This window comes from Orcinus orca, chromosome 6 (assembly GCF_937001465.1).
Source record: "Orcinus orca chromosome 6, mOrcOrc1.1, whole genome shotgun sequence".
In the NCBI taxonomy this organism is placed as follows: Eukaryota; Metazoa; Chordata; class Mammalia; order Artiodactyla; family Delphinidae; genus Orcinus; species Orcinus orca.
Genome location: NC_064564.1, coordinates 31,008,775 through 31,033,201, shown reverse-complemented (window position 1 = coordinate 31,033,201; position 24,427 = coordinate 31,008,775). Strand labels below are relative to the sequence as shown.

Sequence of the window (24,427 nt, the reverse complement as noted above, 5' to 3'; positions counted from 1 at the left end):
TAAATGATATAGATTGCTAGGAAGCAAAAGCATCACCTGGCCACAATGAAAACACAAACTGAAAGTAGGATCATAAATCAATGAACATGCAACTCTGACTAAATAAGCATATAAGCATACCACAGAGATGTTGTGTGTTTGGTTACAGACAACCACAATAAAGCTAATACTGCAACACAGGGAATCACACAATTTTTTTTGGTTTCCCAGTGCATATAAAAGTTATGTTTACAGTATACTGTATTCTATTTAATGTGCAATAGCATTATGTCTAAAAAGATAATCAATGTTCCTGTCTTAATTAAAAAATACTTTATTGCTAAAAAAATGCTAGCCATCATCTGAGCCTTCAGAGCATAATAATCTTTTTGCAACAGTAACATCAAAGATCACTGATCACAGATCACCATAACAAATATAGTAATTTGGTAATAATGAAAAAGTTTAAAATATTGTGAGAATTACCAAAATGTGACAGCATGAAGTGAGCAAATGTTGTTGGAAAAAAGGTGCCAATAAACTTGCTTGATGCAGGGTTGCCTCAAACCTTCAATTTGTTAAAAAATGCAGTATCTGTGAAGCATGATAAAGTGCAATAAAACGAAGTATGTCTGTACTGTCTCCACAGTTTTGTCTTTTCCAGAATGCCATGCAGTTGCAGTCACACTGTACTAGCCTTTTCAGATTGGCTTCTTCCACTTAGTAATAAGCATTTAAGATTCTTTCATGTCTTTTCATGGTTTGAGAGCTTTTCTTTTTAGTGCTGAATAATACTCCACTGTTTGGATGTAACACAGTTTATTTATCCATTCACCTACTTAAGGATGTCTTGGTTGTTCCCAAGCTTTGGCAGTTATGAATATAGCTGCTCTAAACATCCATGTGCAGGTTTTGGTGTGGATATAAGTTTTCAGCTCATGTGGGTAAATATTAAGAAGCATGACTGCTGGATTGCAGGGTAAGAGTATGTTTAGTTTTGTAAGAAATTGCCAAACTGTCTTACAGAGTGGCTGTATGGTTTTGTATTCCCACCAGCAATAAATGAGAGTTCCTGTTGCTACACACCCTTACCTCACAATTTGTCAGTGTTTTTGATTTTGGCCATTCTAACAGGGTACAGTGCTATCTTGTTGTTTTAGCTTGTGATCTACTATTTTAAAAATCCAGATTTGGGAGAAGAAAGTAGAAATTCTGGATGATAACTGTGGATTTGTCTAGTTCTTGCAGCTATACCAGTTTTTTTCTTCATGTAATTTGAATCTGTACTGTTCAGTGTATAAAGGCTTAGAATTGTTACATCTTCATGAATAGATCCTTTTATCATTACATAATGGCTCTCTTTATTCTTCTTCATCTTATATTAATATAGCCATCCACTTTTTTTTATTGAGTTAAATATGTCTTTTCTTAAAACTTTATTTTATTTATTTATTTTTTTGGCTGCATTGGGTCTTCATTGCTGCGCGTGGGCTTTCTCTAGTTGAGTCGAGCGGGGGCTACTCTTCATTGCAGTGTACAGGCTTCTCACTGCGGTGGCTTCTCTTTTGTGGAGCACGGGCTCTAGGCATGTGGGTTTCAGTAGTTGTGGCACATGGGCTCAGTAGTTGTGGCTCGCAGGCTCTAGAGTGCAGGCTTAGTTGTGGCGCACCGGCTTAGTTGCTCCACGGCATGTGGGCTCTTCCCGGACCAGGGCTTGAACCTGTGTCCCCTGCATTGGCAGGCGGATTCTTGAGCACTGTGCCACCAGGGAAGCCCCCACTTTTCTTTTGATTAGTGTTACCAAAGTATATATTTTTCCATCCTTTTAATTTTAATCCATTTGTATCTTTATTTAGCATGAGTTTCTTATAGGCAGCATAGAGTTGGGATTTTATTTTATTTTGTTTTATTTTATTTTATTTTGTTGTGGTGGGTCTTAGTTGAGGTTGCAGTCTCCTTAGTTGTGGCATGTGAACTCTTAGTTGTGGTATGCATGTGGGATCTAGTTCCCTGGCCAGGGATTGAACCCAGGCCCCCTGCATTGGGAGCATGGAGTCTTAACCACTGGACCACCAGGGAAGTCCCTAGAGTTGGGTCTTAATTTTTAAAAATTCAATGTGGACAGTCTCTGTGGCAATTAATAAATTCACATTTAATATGATTTACATGTAATATGTTTTGGATTATTTCTATTACTCCACGTTATCACCTTTATTGGTTTATTAGCTATAACTCTTGTTTTTTTGGTGATTACCTTAGGGCTTATAGTATGCATCTTTAACTTATTACAATTATCTTCAGTTGATATTCCACTTTGCTTATAGTATTAGAACATAACAGTATATTTACACTTCCTCTTTCCTCCTTTCTGCTTCTGTTGTCATAGATTTTACTTTCACTTAAGGTAGAAACCCCAAAATACAGTATTATTATATTAATCAACACAACTGTTAAACAGATGACTGTATTAAACTAGCATCTTTTAAAGAGATTTAAAAATAAAAAAGAGCATTTATCTACATATATGCCATTTCCTGTGATATTCATTCCTTTGTGTAGATCCATAATTCTATCTGATATAATTTTCCTTCTACTTTAGCATTTCTTACAGTGCAATTCTGCTGGTGATTAATTCCTTCAGCTTCTCTATGTCTGAAAAAGTCTTTATGTTGCCTGTGTTTCTGAAAGACATTATCACTGAGTATATAAGTTGATTTTTTTCAGTACCTGAAAACAGTACATTGTTCCACTGTCTTCTGGCTTGTACTGTTTTGAATGAGAAGTCTTTTATTCTATTCTTAACTTTGTGTCTTTTTCTCTGGTCACTTTTAAGATGTTCCCCTTATTACTGGTTTTAAAGCAATTTGATTATGATGAATATTTGACATAATTTTCTTCATATTTCTTATTTTGGGGGTTTATTGATCTTGGATATGTGGGTTTATAGTTTTCATCAAATTTGGAAAATGACCAGTCTTTATTTCTTCAAATATTTTTGTGCCTCCCTAGTCCTTCAGGGACTGGAACTGGACATAAATTGATCTTCTTGAAGTTGTCCCATAGTTTGAAGATGCTCTGTTCATGTTTTTTACTGGTCATGTGTGTGTGTGTGTTTCATTTTGGATAATTTCTGTGACTATGTTTACAAGTTTACTAATTTTTTCCTGCAGTGTCTAATGTGCTATTCATCCCTTGCAGTATAGTTTTTCCTCTCTCACATTGTAGTTTACATCTTTAAAAGTTCAATTTGGATTTCTTTAAATATCTTTCCTCTACGTTCTTGAACACGCAGATTATGGTTTTAATAACTTTTAATGACCTACTTAATAATTATGTCAGCTGTGCTATGGATGGGTTTCAATAGATTGATTTTCCTCATCATGGGTCAACAATTCCTGTTTCTTTGTGTGCCTGGTAAATTTTTGCTGGATTTCCCAGTACTTGTTGGGTGCTCTGGGACATAGTTAAGTTGTTGCACACAGTTTGATCCTTTCTGGAGGCTTGCTATTCAGTGCTGTAAATGGGATCAGATCAGCCGTTAGTCTAGGGTAAATTGTTTTCTCTGATGTGCCGATGCCCTTCTGAGCACTCTGTCTGATGCCCTTTGCAGTACAGGTTCTCCACTATGACTGGTGGACACACAGAGTCTGCCCAGCCTTTTCTAGCCTAAAGGATGTTTTCTTTTTGTCCTTCATGGTAGTTCTTTCTCAAGTGTTGAGTAGTTTTCTCATACAAATGTGCTAATCATACTCGGTTGAAGAATTGATATCTTTGGAAGTCTTTTTCAGGGTAGCTCTCACCTCCCTGTGCTCTGCTCTGCAAACTCTTGCCTCTCTGGCATCCCCAGGACCCCAGGTTTTTCGGTTTCTTTTTTCAACTCAGGGAGATTGTTGGGCTCTGCCTGGGTCCTCACCCTGGTCTTCAGCCTCGGAAGGAACTCCCTCCAGGCAGTGAGCAGGAGCTCAACTTGGATTTTCCCCCTCTCAGGGATTTCTGTTCTGTGCTAATCCATGTTCAAGGTTTGAAAAAGTATTCATTTCTCAAATATGTTTTTCAGCTTCACCATGTGCAGGGCCCTGTACTCCTCTTGAGACCAGCTGATTAAAAGTTACTCTTTGTCCCTCTTACCTCTTTATAACTGATAGTAGTTTGCTGTTTGCTGTTATATTTATTTGGTGCAATTATGCTCTTTCCCCCCAACAAAGAAAATTAGAACAGTAGAGAATAAAATAATAAAATATAAGAGCTGGGAAAATGAATTGTGGATGATGTTAGTCACAGAATGACTTGGCAGAGAGGTGGAGAGAAACCTCCTGAGTAACCTCTGAAAACCTACAACACAGTGGTCCAGAGAGGGGTCGGCACACTATGGCCTGGGGGTAAGTCTGACCCACTGCCTGTTTTGGAATTTGTGTACACAATTGTACACATATAATGTACACAAACTGTGCACATATCACGTACACAAACTGTACATATCACATACACAAGCTGTGTACATATTGTCTACCTTCATGTTACAAGGGTCGAGTGGAGTAGTTATGACAAAGACTGCATGGCCTGTAAAACCTAAAATGTTTACTATATGGTTCTTTATAGAAAAAGTTTGCTCATGTCTGGTCTAGCAATAAAGTACTAAAAATTATTTGATTCTGACAGAAAAATTCTAAATTCTGACTTGGCAGTAATACTATAGCATAGAGCCCATATATTATATGTGTTATATCTCACAGGCTTGCTGCTGAGGGATATAGGCAATTATAGGCCAATTTTCAGAGGTAAAAATTTAGTCACTAACTCTGAAATTCTGTTTCATTCTCATCCTAGGAATCAAATAGTGAAAAAGCAAGCATGAAGTTTTCAAGCTGGTATTGTTTTCTTCTGCTTCTCGTTATTCAAACTGACTTTGGACAAAATGAAGAAACTTCTAGGAAGGAAAGAAGGAAGATGTATTATAGAAGACAGAGAAAAAGTTCCTCGCCCATCCACAGATCCAGTAGACAGCTTGGAATTCAGCAAATGAGGATAGTTACACCAGCAGCAACACTTCCCATGGTTAACTTGGATTATAGTACGGAGGAAAAGTTTGAATCCTTTTTAAGATTTCCCGGAGTAGAAGCAAGCTATAATGTGTTACCAGGTAAGAAAACAGTAGGAGAGAGGAAGAGAGAGAAACTCCAAAAAGAAAATTTTTTAAAAATTCAAGTTATTATATTATCTTTTGGTTTAATCTACAAAGATAAATTTTGAAATAATTTAAAAAACCATTCACAGAATATACTTATAATACAAATTATTGTAAAACAGAAAAAATATTACTTATCCTATAACTACATTTATAAAATCATAGTTACTATTTTGGTTTATTATTTCTAGTCTGTTTACTATGCCATGTATTTAAAATAGTTGTAATCATAATATAGTAATATACATGTCAAAACTGCTTTTTCATTTATCATGATAGATCATCTAGGATATAGAAATAAATGATTCAGATGAGTCTATGAACTCACGGCTATTAAATATTTTCAACCAAACATGAAGTTAAGCCACTGAATTTATTTTATATAGACCAAACTACTGAATTTTTAAAGTTTGAAAAGATTGGAAATTCTTCCGAAGATTTCAACTAGGCATTTTTAAACACTAATATTTAGTTGGTCCACATTTTTCCAGGTTTGGAAGGAAAAAGTAATTATATTATACATATGGTACCATTACATAAAACTTTCAAAAGAATGTATCACCACATAATGTTCTGTGACCAATACTTCATACATTGTCTCAAGAAAACCAAATGCTTCTAAATGATGTTATTTCCACGAAGTTAACAGAAATAACATACAATTACCATGAAAAGAGACAATTTAGGTCACATTTACAACATGATTGAGAGAAGAAAGAGCCTGGAGGCAGGGAATTTAAAATGATGATTATAGGGTACCCATAACTCTTAAAGAACGATGAGGTCAATTTCCCTAATTAAGTGGAAAGATATCCAAGCTATAATAATAGAAAATAAAAAGGTTGAAAAGTAGTATGCATAATGTGATCTCAAATCTGTTTTAAAAAATATGCAGCATAGGGTGATGTGCATTAAAAGGTATAGAAGATGTATACGAAAGATTTCTAAATTGTCCTAAAATGTTTTCCAGTGGTCTTACAGTACAATTTTAAAAAATTGTGGGTTTCCCTGGTGGCACAGTGGTTGGGAGTCCGCCTGCTGATGCAGGGGACACGGGTTCGTGCCCCGGTCCGGGAAGATCCCACATGCTGTGGAGCGGCTAGGCCCGTGAGCCATGGCCGCTGAGCCTGCGCATCCGGAGCCTGTGCTCTGCCAACGGGAGAGGCCGCAACAGTGAGAGGCCCGCGTACCGCAAAAAAAAAAGAAAAAAAAATTGTGGTAAAATACACATGACATAAAACTTATCATTTAACCATTTAAAAGTGTACAATTCAGTGGCATTAAGTATATTCACAATGTTGTGCAACCGTCACCATTATCTTGTTCCTGAACACTTTCTTCACCCTAAAAGGGAACTACATATATATTAAGCACTTACTCCCCATTTTCTCCTCCCCGCAATCCCTGGCAACCACTGATCTTTCTGTCTCTATGAATTTGCCTATTCTGAATATTTAATATAAAAGGAGTCCTATAATATGTGGCCTTTGGTGTCTGACTTCTTTTACTTGGCATAATGTTTTCAAGGTTCACTCATGTTGTACAGTGTATCAGTACTTCATTCTTTTTTTATGCTGAATTATATCTCATTGCAGAGAAATACCATGTTTTGTTTATCCTTTCATCCATTGATGGATAATTGCGTTGTTTCCACCTTTTGGCTACTGTGAATAGCACAGCTACGAACATTTGTGTACAAGTTTCTATCTGAATTCTCGTTTTCAGTTCCCTTGGGTATATACCTAGAAGTGGAATATCAGGTACCTAGGAGCTGGGTCATGTGGTAATTATATGTTTAATTTATTGAGAAATTGCCAAATGTTCCCCAGAGAAGCTATATCATTTTATATACCCACCGTCAATATACAAAGACTCCAATTTCTCCACATCCTTGCCATTATTTTCCATTTAAAAAATATAGCCATTCTTGTGGATGTGAAGTGGTTATCACATTGTGGTTTAATTTGTATTTCCCTAATGACTCTCAGCATCTCTTTATGTGCTTATTGTTCATTGTATATCTTCTTTGGAGAAATGTCTATTCAAGTCCTTTGTCCATATTTTAATTGGGCTGGCTTTCTGTTGTTGAGTTATAAGAGTTCTTCATGTATATTCAAGATATTAGACCCTTATCAGATATGATTTGCAAATATTTTCTCTCATTGTGTACATTGTCCTTCGACTTTCTTGACAATGTTCTCCAATGGACCAAATTTTAAATTTTGATACAGTCCAATTCATCTATTTTTTCTTTTGTTGCTTGTGCTTTTGGAATCATATCTAAAAATCCATTGCGAAATCCAAGGTCATGCTTTATTTTATGAATATTATATTTTACATCTTATATTTAGGTTTTGATCCATTTTGAGTTAATTTTTATATTTGGCATGAGGTAGGGGGCAACTTCATTCTTTTGCATACGGATATACAGTTGTCCCAGCACCATTTGTTGAAGAGACAACTTTTTTCCCCATTGAATGGGCTTGGCACTTTTGTCAAAAATCAATTGGCCATAGATGTAATGGGTTTATTTCTGGACTCTCAATATTCCACTGGTCTATATGTTTATCCTTATGCCAGTACCATACTGGTATAAGCTGATTATTGTAGCTTTGTGGTAAGTTTTGAAATCTGGAAGTGTGAGCCCTCAAAAAATTTTATTTTCTTTCAAGATTTTTTTTGGCTATTTGGGGCCCCTTATAATTCCTTATGAAATTAAGGATTAACTTTTCCATTTCTGCAAAAAAGGCTGTTGGAATTTTGATACACTATAGTACTTTTATAATCAGGAGACAACTCCTGATTATATCTATTTTTTTTTTCCAGGGGAGAAATTGGATGGGTGGGATTAGTTTACTGTAAGTATCCAAATGAGAGATGGGTAGGGCTTGAACAGGGTTGACACAGCAGTAAGGGAAAGAAGGGGACAAATGTGAGAGCTCATTTGCGGGGACAGTGGCTCAACAGATGGGAAAGAGTTATCAGGAATAACACTAGGATTGGAAGGAAAACATCCCCTCTAATATTCAAATTGACTGTCTAATGGCCTGCTTAGTTGACACACATATCCATGTATCTACAACACTCTATGTAGAGAAAACAATATACTAAAACCCACTGCACTGTGTACTTTAAAAGGGTATTTGAATTGTATTTCAATAACACAACTATTCTAAAAAATAAGAGATTGTTGCAATGTCTCATCGAGAATTCAACGTAAAAAGCACCACAAGCATACAGTCTTATTTCACCTCTCCATCTGCACATCAGGAAGGGTACAATGTGGGCTCATTCATCATTAGTGCTGTTCCAGCTCTCTGCTCTCTGGCATGTGATGGAACTATACTGCTTTTTCTCTTCTGAAGTTAGATGTAGCCATATAATTTGCCTTGGTCAATATAATTAGACATGTTTAGAGCTTGTGTGTTATTTGCAACCTCACATTCCCACTGCTGTGCTGGTCATCAGGGCAGCCTGCTTGGAGATGAAGCCTATTTTTTATCCTGACAATATCTACATTGGACACATAGCAGGAACAAGAAATAACTGAGATTTGGGGGTTGTTTGTTGCTGTTGTATAACTTAGCCATCCTGACAGATGCAGGATGGAAGTATGATTCAGGCTCAAGTTACCATGAGGAGGTCACTCTCAGAGCCTAAGTAAGAGGGGTTGAGAATACAGCATGTGAAAAGCATTTCAGAGGGTTACACCTGTAAGATACTTTTATCCTCTGCATGAAAGAACATAGAATGTTATTCTTGTGTGGGTCTATCACATTGGGCTCACTTCCATTCACAAGTGCTAGTAATCATACAAGGAATTTAAATGTTACTGTTCTCTTCTAGGAAAGAAAGGACACTGTTTGGCAAATGGGATGATCATGTATAACAAAGCTGTATGGTCTCCTGAGCCCTGCACTACCTGCCTCTGCTCGAATGGAAGAGTCCTTTGTGATGAGACCAAGTGCCACCCTCAGATGTGCCCCCAAACAGTTACACCTGAAGGAGAATGCTGCCCTGTCTGCTCTGATACTGGTACAAATATTTAGCCCAAACAAAATATCACATGTGATTTAGTCTTTAACTTCCATTTGTTTTTATTTTGTCACTACCTTAAATTTTAAATTATGATAAACTAGTCATCAGGGTACTTAAAATATTGGCACAATGATGCTAAACATGGAAATTATTTGGGAAATTGCATGATAGGGGAGAGAAAAATAAAACATCTTGGCTTTAGAGTTCTAGCTCTATTAGAATGAGTAAACTCAGACCAGATCACATTCCACATTTGACTCGCAGCATTACAGATGTAGTGATAGAATTTACATAGCAAACAGCTCCCATGTTCTTAGTATGCGTGAAGAACTCTGCTTAGTTCCTTACATGCATTATCTCACTTAATTCAACTCAGTGTGTTTACAGTTATCAACCCAAATGAAGATGAAGAACTCATGGTGAACAAAGGGAGGAGTGGTTTGCATCTAGAGAAAAAGCCCAGTTTTCCCAGTTTTCCCAGTCTATGTGCAGTTTTCCCAGTCTATGTGCAGTCATTACTGCTCAGGTAATCCTAGGGAAATAAAGGGCAATGGCCCTGGAGCAGTGGCTTTCTGTTGTGGCACTGCTGTGCACAGAAATATCACACTATGAGGTTTTGTTGGCTGCTCACTGTGCCTTATCTATGAGGCTGATGCAGTAGAGGACTCTAGGGAGGAAGCCTCAGGACTCCTGAAAGAAAAGCCTGGCCAATAGCTTATGAAATAAATAAATATGTGTTAAATAATTCGATGGGAAGGGATACAGATATTTTCTGTTGCCTATGATCAAGGTAGATTGTTTCCAAGCACACAGGATGATCACAGGGTGGTTACCTACAAAAGTCTCCTACCAGGAAGAACATCAGAACATTTAGGAACTGTATTTTGGTGTATACTACTAATTATTTTACTAAGCTATTATGACTTCAAAAAATGTTAGAAAATAAAAGTTTTTAATGAAACTGACTCCTTGGGATATGAAACAGAAGATTTATAAAGGCAAGATCCAGAAATTCTCAGACATTTTTCAAAGGACTTGAACTATTATTCTTGAAATGCTGTGGTTATTTTGGAAAAATAAACTTGGATATACAGAAAAGATTTTAAACGTTTCAATATGATAGTTTTAGTTTCATTTTGCTAATTTTTTCCTACTCTCCTTTTGCATGTTCTGTCAGAGATGTGAAAAAAATAACTCACAGACTTTATAATACATACTGACTTGAAATCTCAAGTAATTCCTTCACATAATTATATTTTGAGTTCTTTTTTGGGGGTGATTTATGTATGGCATTAAATAAAATCATAGAAATGATTAAGTAAATTTTTATATTTTGATGAAAGAAAATCTATGTACTGAGCTCACTTTTCCCTAAAACTCTTCATTCAGAGGGTGAGTCTAAAATCCGGTCTTTGTCAAGTCTTCCCCACTTTCTGCCAAAGATAATAACAGCTAAATACAAATGTAGATAAACTTTCTACTATTATATATTATGCTATCATCATCATGGAATAATAAAAAGTACTCTTGTGCATATGTCGAGGTTAAAGAAACATCATCTAAATCCAGGACATCTTCTATAGGTCTCAAGAAGTAAAAATAATTTAAGTACAGAGTCTGGGAGGAAAACAGAAGAGAATTTTCTATAACTCTAAATTTCAGAGGATGCTTTTAGGTCCATGGAGCTGAAAGAAAATCAGACAGATATAATAAATCTATAAATAAAAGCCAATTTCACTACCATAAACAAGTAAAAGGTACATCTCTTTCACTTTTTTATGTCTGACAGTGTACAAATTCTTACATTATCAATAAGCCCAATTAACTGAACAGTATCTACTATAAAGTTATCACATCTGATTATATTACAATCTCACAATAGGACTGCTTATGGTAAGCAATATATGGTAATATTATTCCCTCTTTAGTCACCAGATAGCATGATACTTTAGTAAAAATAAGTATTAAGGCTCACAAGGAAAAACAAGAATTGCCTATAAAGTCTTACAAAACAGAAATAAAGTTTATTTATTTCTATTAAAACTTCAAACAAAAATTTCAAGATACATTTCACATTTAAACTGCACTCATATACCTACAGGGAATGTTATTTACTAACCTAATTTTCACTATGATTTTTCCTTTCATTAATACCACAACTTGCCCCTGCTGTCTTCTCCTTATGTGGTCAGTAGCCTCCTATTTGCTACTCAGTAGTATAGCATTAAATGACAGAACTGAATTTTCTGGTGATTCTTCAGAACAAAGAGAACCTACCAGTTTACTTCATAAGCAACAGCCGTCTCCTTGGGTGGAAATGCATCAAGCACTGAGAAAAGAGGAACTTCAATTTGAGGAGGAAGAAGAAATTAAACAAGATGAAGATAGGGAGCAAAAGGAAAAGATCCCTAGACCTGGAGATTGGGGGAGACCTCCCAATGAGCGACAGAGCAGAGAAGGGGGAGAGCAGAGACCTGGAGAGAAGGGGAGGCAGGCCCATCAACACAGAAACCCAGCAAGGGAGAATGAGAATGAGGATGAGGACGAGGACGAGGACGAGGATGACGATGACGCCGTCAGAGGAGATATGTTCAGGATGCCCTCTCAACTCCCAATCCCAGCTACCCCCAGGGGCATACCACCTCTGCCAAGCAGGTGCTCTCTGTCATACAAAACCATCTCCTGTATCAGCGCCGACCTCACACAAATACCACCGCTAACAGCACCAGAGATAACAAGTCTGGAGCTCATAGGTAAGAGATGTTGACATTAAATTGATTTTGTGGTTAACTCCCATTGTCCTATGAATGTTATATTTTAATTTTATAATATAAGTTGACCCCAAACAGATTAATTTCACAATCTTCAAACATAAAAACTTTGCAGAAGAGATAGGTGTTTACTGCAGAATAGCACCATCAGGTATAAAGTAAATTCCTCCAAGTGAAACCATGATTTCCTATTGACTTTTTTCTAAAGCCAGGTTTAGAAGGTATAATTTATATATAGTAAAACATTATTAGCATGTTATTCTTTGAGGGTTTTTTTAAGATTTTTTTTTTTGATGTGGACCATTTTTAAAGTCTTTATTGAATTCGTTACAATATTGCTTCTGCTTTACGTTTTGTTTTTTTGGCCGCAAAGCATGTGGGATCTTAGCTCCCCAACCAGGGATCAAACCTGCAGCCCCTGCATTGGAAGGTGAAGTCTTAACCACTGGACGACCAGGGAAGTCCCTGTTATGCTTTGAGTTTTGACAAATGCTTACAGTCAATACCACAATCAAGATATAACATTTCCATCACCTCACCAAATTCTCTCATGTCCCTCCTTTCACCAGCCCTGATGTTTTCTGTCTCTAGAGTACCTTTTCTAGGATGTCATAGAAATGGAATCATACAGCATGTAGCCTTTTCAGCTGGACTTCTTTCATTTATCATAATGCTTCTGAGGGCTATGCAGGTTGTGGCGTTTATCAGTAGCTGGCTCCTCCTTACTTCTGAGAGGTGTTCTGTTGTTTGGACAGACCACAGGTCTCAGGTGAAGAACATCTGGATTATTTCCAGCTTGGGGCAATTATGCATACAGTTGCTATAAACATCCACATATGGATGTTTGTGCCGACCTAAGTTTTCTTTTTCCTAGGGTATATACCCAGGAGTGGGATTGCCGAGTGCTACAGTAAAAGCATGTTTAACTTTATAAGAAACTGCCAAACAGTTCCTTAAAATGGCTGTGACACTCCTTCCAGCAATATCAGAGAGTTCCTGTTGTTTCCCCCCCTTGTTTTAGCCATTGTGGTAGGCATGGAGTGGTCCAGACTTTTTGCCCACATTCTTATAGGGCCAGGAAGAGCTCTGAGTGGAGGAATGGCAGGACAGATACGTGTGTGAGGCTGGCTGGTGGGGAGACTGGGACAGTGAATGAGTCTTGGCAATAAGGCCCATGCTGGGGATAGCTCTGAAGATGCAGGGGTGAGAGAATCTGAGTGGGGTTTCAGATGTGTCTTGGGGGAAGTAACAGAAATAAACTACCACAGAAATAATAAATACTCAATGGTCACAGCGTGACCCCTTTAATCAGGATAGCCAATCTGCAATAGACATTTCTGGTGTTATGGCCTTCCTGATACCATGTTCACATGACCTCCTAAGGAATTCTTCTCATGCCCAGAGTGTCCTGCTCCAGCAATGCCCCCTCCTTCTGTAGCCTGCATGCCAGGTGTGCTCTGCCATTAAAACAAAACAAAACAAAACAAATTGTGAAAGTCTAAAGTCTTATGAAAGATGAATGACCTGTGCTCAGTCACAGTATCTTGGTTTTATAAGAAGGTCACCACATGATTTTTATAGTACTCACTATTTCTGATAAGCTCATTTTCTGGCTTTAAAAATCATTGACTACTGTACTTAATTAAATGTCAAACCAAAACCCCATAAATTAAAGCATGCAGGAACTTCTATAGATTGAAGTCACAGAATTATAACATAAGATCTGGAGGCAATCTGAGAGATTATCTCCCCAAGCTTCTTACTTAGAGGAAACTGATGCTCAAAGAAGGCAAGTCACATGCCCAGGGTTTCATTGTAAAACACAGTATATTTCTGGTCCAGGGTCTAGGAAATGTCAATAGGGAAATACAAAGAACTATAAAAATCAGTCTCTATAGCACCTTCCATAAACACATCTTTGTTGTAAAATGCATAATGTTAACAGAATTGTCTACCAAACCACATTCTGGCTGTTTTAAAGCAGCTTCATCTAAAACATGATGTACTGGAGCATGACAAGTCCTTAGAGTGAAAATTTTGACCATATGAAATAGTCTAGTCCCAGTCTTGTTTTTTTCCTAAACACTCATTTTCTTATTTAATACATATTGTCCTTGCTATAAGTATTGCTTTTCCTCCAGATAAAGCTCTCTTTTGCTATCTATGCATGTGCATGTATACATGTATTTATAGGCACATAGGCCTAAAACACAATTGCTACGTGTCCTAGGCAATTCTATCACCTCCATTCCGGACGAAGCATTTAATGGATTACCGAATTTGGAAAGGCTTGATCTGAGCAGAAATAATATCACCTCTTCAGGCATAGGTCCAAAAGCATTCAAGGTAAATAACATGCTCTGACTTCTAACAATCCACGTGGATGGCTTTTTCATGACTTGTACTGTCAGTGGGTGGAGATGGAGAAGGAAGGAAAAGTAAAATGTTTTACTGGAGTTTTCTCTGAAGAAAGTTTCTGATGTCCCTAAACTGTAGTCAAGTTTTATCTTGAATATGGTATATTGTTTTATAGGTTTCTAGCTGTTTTTCCTATGCTTTGTCCTTAAAGCACCCACAACAGCATGAATGACAAAACTAATGTTTTGAATTTATAGAGGAGTTTCTCCCTAAGTAGCAGAAAACATGTTGAAATATGGTCTCTTAGTACATGAGGTATTTCTGGGAAAAAAGGAGAGCTTATCTGGAAATTCTGTTAACATTTTCAGGCCAGCAATACAAAATTTCCTTATTTTGTGCTATCTGCAAAATCTGATAAAGGATACTTCAGCAGGAGGGGGTTCTAGAAAGACAAATGGGCTCAGATGAAAATTAACATGGGGATACGCTAGGGAAAGAGAAAAGCATAGAGTAAACCTTTGAAAGAATCAGATTTAAAATTTTTTTCTAAAAGGGAGAAAACAGAGTATCAAGGACTTTCAGAAAAACAAAGGCAGAAGAAAGGAGGGGTTTATGTGTGTAAACAAATACTCATAAATGTGTGCGCTTAAAGAAGCCCAAGTAAAACAAGTTACATGCCAGGAGGTCAAACTTTATCCCCTTGGGTGGTCTTCTGTCCACTCTTTGGACAAATCACTGGCCTCTTACAAGCTCAGTTCCTGGTTCTCATATAGATTCTGGACTGCAGACGAGAGAGCTCCAGACACTTGGTGTCCACGTTCATGTGAAAGACCTGGAGTCCTGCCTCATGCTAGTCGTCCTGATAGAACAACAGTTGGGACTTGTGCATTTCCTGTATTTGATCAAAAAAGAGGACACTGTAGGAAATTACCTTTTTCTTGTTTTGGGATTCTCTGTCCCATTTCCAAACTGCTGAAATTGACTCTGAGCACCACTGATGTAAATCATTCTGTAACTTTGGTAGTGTAGGTTAGTTTGGCTAACAAACAAATGTGGATATGCACTCTCCAGACAGTCAAAACTGTTTGGGTACCATATAGAAACAGTTTGTTACATTTGTAGCATTTAATTTTGAAGAATTTCCACAATCGTTAGTGCTATTTTATGACTCTGTCTCTACTTAGTATAGATGGAAAACTGAGTTCACAAACACATTGAAAGGGTTCAAATTGCTGTCTTGTTAGCATCTATGACAGATTCAGATTATTGCATGTTTTAATTAACTTTGTGTCTACTGCTGAGAAGTTGAAAACCTAAGATCTAGGAAAATATGACTGGTCCAGTGGTGATAGGAGCGTTCTCTTGCTTTCTAAAGTCACCATAAAAATATGGGTGAGTGTGATGCAAAATCACCAAATGTAGTTTGCTGAAAATACCAGGGAATAAATGCTATTAACAGGACCAACATCTACGTGGCAGGGACAATATGGGGATTCTTGTCTAAGCCTGAGCAACTGAAGGTTTGTGAAACTTTAGTAACTACCACAAACTGACCATTAAATGACATATATGACTGTACATCTGTGACAAGATAAAAAAGTAATTTTGAGATTTGCCTTTTAAGCTTCTAAAGAAGTTAATGCGCCTGAATATGGATGGAAACAATTTGGTAGCGATTCCTTCAGAACTACCATCTACATTAGAAGAACTTAAAATCAATGAGAACAATCTTCAGGTTATTGATGAAGAAAGTTTATCAGGTATTTAACATTTGACTTTATGATATGTGTCCATATAACCTTTCTTCTGTAGTTGTGTGGAAATTTTATTTGCAATATTGCTAAATGAATAGCTAGTAAAATTTTTTTAGGTCACGTTACCATTTTAAGTTGATAAAATTTATTTTAACTATTGACTGGTGAAACTTAAAAAAATGTATTTTAAACTCCCCGTTGTCTTAAAAATGCATTTTATAAATAAACTTTCACTGATTTCAGGTTTTCATCATTCACAATACAATAACTAAATTACAAATCCATAATATCCTAAGAGTTACACTAACATTCCCCACACAGCCAGGTGTTCTGGTGCTGTGTTTGTACCGATGTTCTTGGTATCAGTGGTGATAACACAGTATCATGGCTTGTTGAACGGGTCTCCTTAGATGCACAGTACACCCCATACACAACTCCCACTGTCTCTGAACATTTTGCTATTTTTAACTTGACATGTTTCGGCAAATGAGAATTATGCATAAAATATAAGTAAATGAGCAACTATGTGAGGCTGAGGGGTAATCCTACAAACAAAGTACATAAACTTTAGCACATGCACTCTATATGGCAGTCACTTTGGCTTTGACAGTCTTGTTCCCTAGAGGGCTGCTCTGGCACTTGTCCATGAGACACATGCACCCCACAGGGCAAGACAAATGATGCCCATGGGTGTGTGGTTGCCACGACAGCCTGGCTTTCCCATGGATGGGTTTTAGTGAAGGTGCCCCACATTCTGTACATTTGATACAACTGGAATTTACTCTTAAGACTGTTTCTGGACTAGCTGGATAACTAAAGTTGTCATATTATGAACTCTGTATAAAAGAGGCAGTATTACATTTACCTTTTTGTGAATTCTAGCTATGTCTTTATATGCTTCTTTAAGACAAAATCTGCCTAATTTTTCTTTTTATCTTCCTAACAGTCTAGTGTAGTTCTTGAAGTATAGTGCTTAACATTTTTTATTTGATTTGAAATATATTTATTAGGTTAATGTTGATAACCAAGCCTTTAAAGGAATAAAACAATTCCATTATTTCCTTTCATTCCTCAAAAAACTTCATAAGGACAAAACACTTCTGGTGATGGGGAAAAAACAATAATGAGAACTCCCAAATCTGAGGATTACAGAGTTATGGAAATACTCTATTTCCAGATGGATTTCGGGGTACTTAACAAACAAAATTTGAAGGTCTTTTGTCATATGGAAAAGACATTAGAAAGTTCAATTTCTAACTGCTAGGTGAAACAGACCAAAGGAACACTTAATTTAGGACAAGTGTACTAATGGGTTATATGTGATCTACATGTGAGATGGTATTTCTAGCAGTGTTATCAAAATGACATGTTTTAAGTCCTTATTTGGAAGGTGCTCTCACACATTCCTACAACTGCTTCTCCACACGCAGTTCCCCCTCGTGAAAAAATTTCCGTATTCCCAGAGGGTTGACTGTGTTCCAGGGTGAACACTGGCCTCTTCCTTGATCCACCTCCCATCTCTACAGTCTGAGCACCTCACAGGCCTTGGCCCTGTGCAGGCAGCCAGTGAGGAGCCTCTGCACTGTCACCTTGTCCAGAGAGGCCCCTGTAGTGTGTGGCCCAAAGGCCTGTGTCTTTAGTCCCGTTCCAGTGCTGGTCCCTCAGGTACTGAGTTCTTAGTTCTGCTCTAATGCTGGCCCCTCAGGTACTGGGTTTTCTCTTGACTGCTGTAGCCACTGGGGCTCCTCAACTCCTGTGAGTCCCACTGCTGTGGATGGTCAGGTTGGCTGGCAGTGAGCAAGGCAAGCCCAAGCACAGGCCACTGCCAGTGCTGTGACACTGCTTTTCTGGGTGGAAGCCCCTGGCTTGACCATCAGTGGTCTGTAGCACTTCTGTTAGCTCCCTCATGACCCTTCAGGTTTTATATATATAGTTCCAGAGAAGTGGGGAAGCAGGGCACTCCAGGGAGAGAAGCAGTATGTACAAAAGTGTGAAGAAACAAAACAATTTGGATGCTATGGGAAATCCAGTTTCATGGATCTTGGATGCAGTGTGTGATGGGGAGTGAAGAACAAAAGATGATGTGAAAAGGTAGGAAGGAACCACACAACAGACAGCTCTGCACATGCTATGCCAAGGTGCTGGGAGTTCATCCAGAATGCACTGAGAGATGTGCATACCCACTATAGAGAAAAGGAAGGTCTTAAAATTGAAGCGAAGGTGAAAAAATAGAAGGGAGGGATAGCAGGAGAAAACTGGACATGCTAAAAAATGTTCCTGTCTTCATTAATGTTAAAAACAAAACAAAACCCATGATCATGGTGTCCTTTCTAGCAATGATGGTGGTGTGGCTATCCAGTCAGAATATCTATGAGATCAAGTTCTCACACAAGTCTACCCATGTCTATAACCTGTTATGTAGCTCCCCGCCCACAATGGGAAGGACTTCCTACCAACTTCCTGCTAATAAATCCTCTTTCTGCCACAGTCTAACCTACAAGAACCTTCTCTACCTCCATCCTGTTGCCTGTTACATATAGGAACGTACATACTATCTATGTATATACAATATACACATAAGCCAGAGAATAACCGTAAAGTAATGTATAATATTAATTTACATTGTTGTGTTTTGTTTCTCTTTCTTGTGAGGTCATGTAATGACCACCAGTCTACTTCTATTATCTATTTTCCTCTGAAAACTTGTATTACATTCCAAAACCTCAACTATGTACTAGATAATTATGCTGGATTCTCAGTATCTGTAGTTATGGAAATTAAAGAGTTTTGGTTATATGAGGAAATAGAATCACTTATCATAATTTACTAGTTGGCCTCCATAATTCCTCTCTGTCCTTCAGCTGATGTTAAAAACACCAGCAGATTAATATTTTGTCATGCTGTTCCCTATCCAGAGGCTGCTTGTTGCCTAGAGAAGGAAAGTCAGACCTTATTTTCTGGTGCACAAAGGCCCTGCACAGCCCACCTCTGCCCTCTCAACAACCTTCATCCCCTCTTGCATATGGCCCACTCCAGGGCTGATCTCTTTCCTACTCCTGAGCACACCCATGTGGGTTCATGCTTCCATGAGTTCACCTGGCTGCCTCACCCTCCCATGTCTACCTACATCTTTCTGTCTTGAGAATCTAGCCCCACTCACACTTCCGTACCACTCAGGTATACACTGCCACCTCCTCCTTGTCATGTTCTAGAATCTATGATCTGTACTGCTGATGGTAGTATCTTTTGTTTATCCTTAGACTATGTTTTACTTCTCTGATATGCCTAAGAGTAGGATCTGAGTTGCACAGAGCATTTCAGTGCAGTATCCATGACTTGAGTTGAATATGAAAACATCCCCTATTCTGAAAATTTTGGCCACTGAACAAACTCCAAAGTTAAACCCTGAATGTCTGACTCAGATACCTCTGGGTATCTTCACTGCTGAGCTGTCCATTTTCCTTTAAGTTTCCAGTTGATTTGGTCATACCACTCCTGAGACCAGTAGAAACAATTTAGAAAAATCTTGTTTGTAAAAAGGCCTTTCTTGGTAGCTCAATCTGAATGTGTGGAGAATTTTTGATCATTCTCCTTTCAAAACGTCCATCTGGCTGCACTGTCTGCCAAGAGTGAACACTGTGATGGGAATTCACTGCTAAAATTCTCTTGTTCAGAGACTGAGGGTTTGCCAGGCAGAGAGTGCTCCTTCCGTGTCCTGGAAAAAGGAACCACCCATTGCATTACATTCCTCATACATCCTTGATTATGCTGCCATTTCATACCTGTCTGTCTTTGCAAATACTTCGAATGACCCTCTACAACCTTCTACTTCTCATCTGCCTGCGTTCCAAGTCACTGCTTGGCCATTGCTTCCTCTGTGGGGTGCCCTGGCCCCCCAACTCCCTCCTCTGGCTTCTGTTCCTTATACAAACTTTCCTTTCCATACTGTACATTCTTGACTTCCTTTGTCACAGATTAATTGACAATAAATGCATGGGTTTATTTCTGGGCTCTCTATTCTGTCCCATTGATCTATGGGTCTGTTTTTGTGCCAGTACCACACTGTTTCAATTACTGTAGGTTTGTACTATAGCTTGAAACCAGGGAGTGTGATATCTCCAGCTTTGTTCTTCTTTCTCAAGATTGTTTTGGCTATTTGGGGTCTTCTGCGTTTCCATACAAATTTTAGAATTATTTGTTCTAGTTCTGTGCAAAAGGGTATTTTGATAGGGATTGAACTGAATCTGTAGACTGCCTTAGGGAGTATGGTCATTTTAACAGTATTAATTCTTCCAGTCCATGTACAAGGTATATCTTTCCATTTGTTTGTGTTGCCTTCAATCAGTTTTTTTTCATGAATGTCTCTTGGTTTTCTGAGTACAGGTCTTTTATCTTCTTGTTTAGATTTATTCCTAGGTTTTTATTCTTTTTGATGGAAATGGGATTGTTTTCTTAATTTCTCTTTCTGATAGTTTGTTGTTAGTGTATAGAAACTCAACAGATTTCTGTATATTAATTTTTTATCCTGAAACTTTACTAAATTCATGTACTAGTTCAATAGTTTTTTGGTGGCAGTCTCTAGGATTTTCTGTATATAGTATCATGTTGCCTGTAGTGGCAATTTTACTTCTTCCTTTCCAACTTGGATTCCTTTCACTTCTTTTCCTTGTCTGATTGCTGTGGCTAGAAATTCCAACACAATGTTGAATAAAAGTGGTGAGTTTGGGCATCCCTGTTTTATTCCTGATCTTAGAGGAAATGCTTTCAGCTTTTCACCATTCAGTATGAAACTGGCTGTAGGTTTGTCTTATATGTTGAAGTATGTTCCCTCTATACCCACTTTGTTGAGAGTTTTTATCACAAATGGATGTTAAATTTTGTCAAAAAAGCTTTTTCTGCATCTATAATAAAAGATCATTTGACATTTATTCTTCAATTTGTTAATGTGGTGTATCACATTGATTTTTGTTGTGGATATTAAACCATCCTTGCATCCCTGGGATAAATCCCACTTGATCTTTTGAATTTGGTTTGCCAATATTTTGTTGAGGTTTTTTGCATATACATTCTTCAGTGATATTTGCCTATATTTTTTTCTTTTTTTGTGTGTGTGGTGTTTTGGTTTTTGTATGAGGGTTACAAACTTTCATCATACAGCACAACAGTGATTTCTCTACAGGTCTGCCTCTCCTAGACCATGCATTCAGCATTGAGTCCTGGCTGATCTGAGCATTTGGGATTTGCAAAGTACTAGGGAAAAGGCTCTAAGGGGGCGGGGGATACAAATAAAGAAGCTACAACATCAGTCCTCCAAATAAACTGAACATTTCACATGATATTTTGAAAGCCTATAGAAATTACATGTTTTTTAGTTATCCTAATGTCCCAATAATTTTATTTTTTTATAGACTTAAATCAATTGGCCACCTTAGAATTGGAAGGAAACAGTCTCAGTGAAACTAATGTCAATTCTTTAGCTTTCAAACCTTTGAAGAGCCTATCCTACCTGCGTCTGGGAAGAAATAAATTTAGAATTATACCACAGGGTCTTCCTGCTTCTATTGAGGTACCAATATCTTACTTATAATATTTTATATTTTAAATACAGTACACTATGACAAAACGAACAATATATTTTAAAAGGTTATTGTGATGCATATTAAACTCAATAGTTTTGGTGCTATATACAGAATTTACTATAATCTGAGCACTGTTTTCAAACAATACAAAATTATGAGTCAAAATTATAACTACTAGTAGAAAATCTTGATAAAGTGAAAATTGGTTCTGCCGACGGCTCTTGGGGAGAGAACAGGGAAGATGAACTGAGTATTCAAACAGAAACTACAACTTGCAAAAAGTACCTTGACTTGCAAAACTGTCTCAAACTGGAACTGTGACATTCATCCCAGTCTGTTCCACCCAGAGTCCCACATGGACTAGCAGTGACCCTGTGAAGATGGACAAGATTTGCAGAGAAGGCTGCTGACTGTGCCAGCAGCACCCACCCCCACCCCCTTCCCACAGCTTACTAGTTCTAACTAGGTCCTACCAAGGGCCCAAGAACTGTCGTGTCTCCATCCCCTCTGGAGACACTCCCTGCTGCCCAAGTGTGTGGTCTCTCTTGCTACAACAAGGAACACACTTAACTAAGGGGGGACTCTGGGGGTCTTCCCTGCTGAGTGTACGCCCCAACTTCCTGCATTAAGAAAAGAGGCCTGGCAGATCCAGCTGACTCCTAGGCCACCTCCTCTGAGCTCTGTTTCTGCCGCATACACAATCAGACAGCAGGACGAAGCTTCCCACTGCTGTGGATGCAGTGAGCCAAGAGAGGGCCATTAATCTCAATATGATACTGCTGCTACCACAGCCACCATGCTTCCTCTTCCTACTTCCAGATTAAGATAGACCTTTAGAATTTACCAAAATTGTAAAGATTGAGGTTCTATAACCTGGCTTTACCTCAGAATCACTTGGATTCTAAAGAAATACAGATTCCTGGACCTATCCCAGACATGCTAAATCAGGTTCTTTGGAGAATGGGGTCAACAATTTATATTTAAAAAATTAAAATTTTAAATAGATAATGCATGCACACAGTAAAACACACACACAACACTTGAATAGTGCAAAAGAGCAATGTGTCTGTATTCCACCTCTGACCCTCTCATCCCTGGTTTCTCTTTTCAAAGACCCTCTCGCTAGCTTCTTGGGAGGTGCTGCCCATGCAAGTACATGTACTGTGAATCCTTCCAATGCACTGCTTCACAGCTGCAGTTTCAACGTATAAATGAGTGTGCTCTGATTTAGGTTGGAATTTATACTTTAAAAAGCTCATGAGTGATTCTAACATACAATCAAGTTTAGGAACCACTGATCTAGTTCACCCCTAAATATGTATGAAGGTAAAAGCAAAAAGCTAAAAATCACTTTACTCACTTCCAACAATACCAAAATTAAATGACAAAGAGGGGGAAATTACTACAACAGGAATAGAAAGTTGCTCTGAATATATATACCAATTGTACTTCTGAATTCCAACAAGATCCCTGAGTGAAAAATTCCTTGTAATGCCAAATGAATTTAACTTGAAGGCAGCTAGCTGTTGAAAACTTACTAATGGTTCTAGCAAACTTCACCCTGATGTTAAATGAAGGCTCTTAATTAACTGTTAATTAAAGTAATTATAATACAAACAAATCTAAAAAATGTGAGCCTAAAAAAATTACAGACAGCATGGACTGGTAGGAAGCAGGCTGACCTAAGCTGGGGCCAGCCAGCATGAATTTCCCTCATGTATTAGCTGTGTAACCTTGCAAACATCTTGCCATCTCTCCAGGCCTGAGTTTCTCTACTGCTAAATGGTGATAATTTCTACTTATTTCCTACTTTCTAGGATCTTGAAGCCCAAATGAAATAATTTATGTGAATAAGTTTTGTAAATTAGAAAGCTTTATACAATTATTATGGTATGCTATATCATATATCATTTTATGGTTAAAAAATAATTAAATAAAATTCATTTATTCCATAACCATGACAGACAGTACATTTTATTTTACTAGTTATAAAATCTGACAACTTAAAAATATAAACTCATTTTGAAGTGCTGCAAGACTCTTTAGCTAACACTAGTGACAACAGTCTATAACCTGATTTTAATTCTGTGAGATTGAATATATTTATCAACTAATATGAAAAAAATAAGTCTCTTCTCTTAATTATAGGAATTATACCTAGAAAATAACCAAATTGAAGAAATAACTGAAATTTCTTTTAATCATACCAGAAAGATCAATGTCATTGTACTACGTTATAATAAAATTGAAGAAAATAGAATTGCTTCTTTAGCCTGGATAAATCAAGAGTAAGTACATGCTACAATCTGACTTTCTTAGATGATTTCTTTCCTTTGCCATTATTAAACAGGGTATGAACATGGGCAAGTGAGGGAGGTGACAGCATTCTTTCTTAGTGAACCTCCCCCTACATAAAACTTGGCTATTTGCACAGACTTCAAACCACTCATGATATGACTGATGTTAGGATGGCCATGGTCACTGCTGCTGGGGACACCCTACAGTGTGCAAGTGCTAAGCCCAAGCAGTGTGACCTTAGGTCTGATCACTGTTCTGCTCTCTGCTGACCTCACAGGCAGTCATGAAGTTTAAGTGAGATAATCCCATAGTGAGGAAAGAAGCTGCCCTCCTCCCGCCTTCTCCCTCACCATTAGGTGGAAGCACCAGCATTCACTCTTCTATACCACACTGTCTTCACTCCTTCAAACTATTTCTCTATTTCAAGTGCTACAAAACAGACTAAAGAATGCCTGACCCAACAGC

At 37.7% G+C, this 24,427-nt stretch overlaps 2 protein-coding genes across 7 annotated transcripts in view; one reads left to right on the top strand and one right to left on the bottom strand.

Moving 5' to 3' along the window:
• CENPP (centromere protein P) overlaps window positions 1-24,427 on the bottom strand; it is a 223,162-nt gene that overhangs the window by 51,860 nt on the left and 146,875 nt on the right. The window lies entirely within an intron of this gene.
• ECM2 (extracellular matrix protein 2) overlaps window positions 1-24,427 on the top strand; it is a 69,529-nt gene that overhangs the window by 39,143 nt on the left and 5,959 nt on the right. For 3 of the 5 annotated variants that reach the window (XM_049711506.1, XM_033413612.2, XM_033413611.2), the window contains 7 exons: window positions 4,807-5,119; window positions 9,011-9,199; window positions 11,395-11,955; window positions 14,204-14,319; window positions 15,956-16,091; window positions 21,494-21,651; window positions 23,813-23,952. In XM_049711506.1, the coding sequence (XP_049567463.1) occupies window positions 4,831-5,119; window positions 9,011-9,199; window positions 11,395-11,955; window positions 14,204-14,319; window positions 15,956-16,091; window positions 21,494-21,651; window positions 23,813-23,952 (1,589 nt within the window). In that variant the 5' untranslated portion in view covers window positions 4,807-4,830. The remainder of the gene's footprint in view (window positions 1-4,806; window positions 5,120-9,010; window positions 9,200-11,394; window positions 11,956-14,203; window positions 14,320-15,955; window positions 16,092-21,493; window positions 21,652-23,812; window positions 23,953-24,427) is intronic. The other 2 variants (XM_004284116.3, XM_004284115.3) reach the window with 2 other exon arrangements.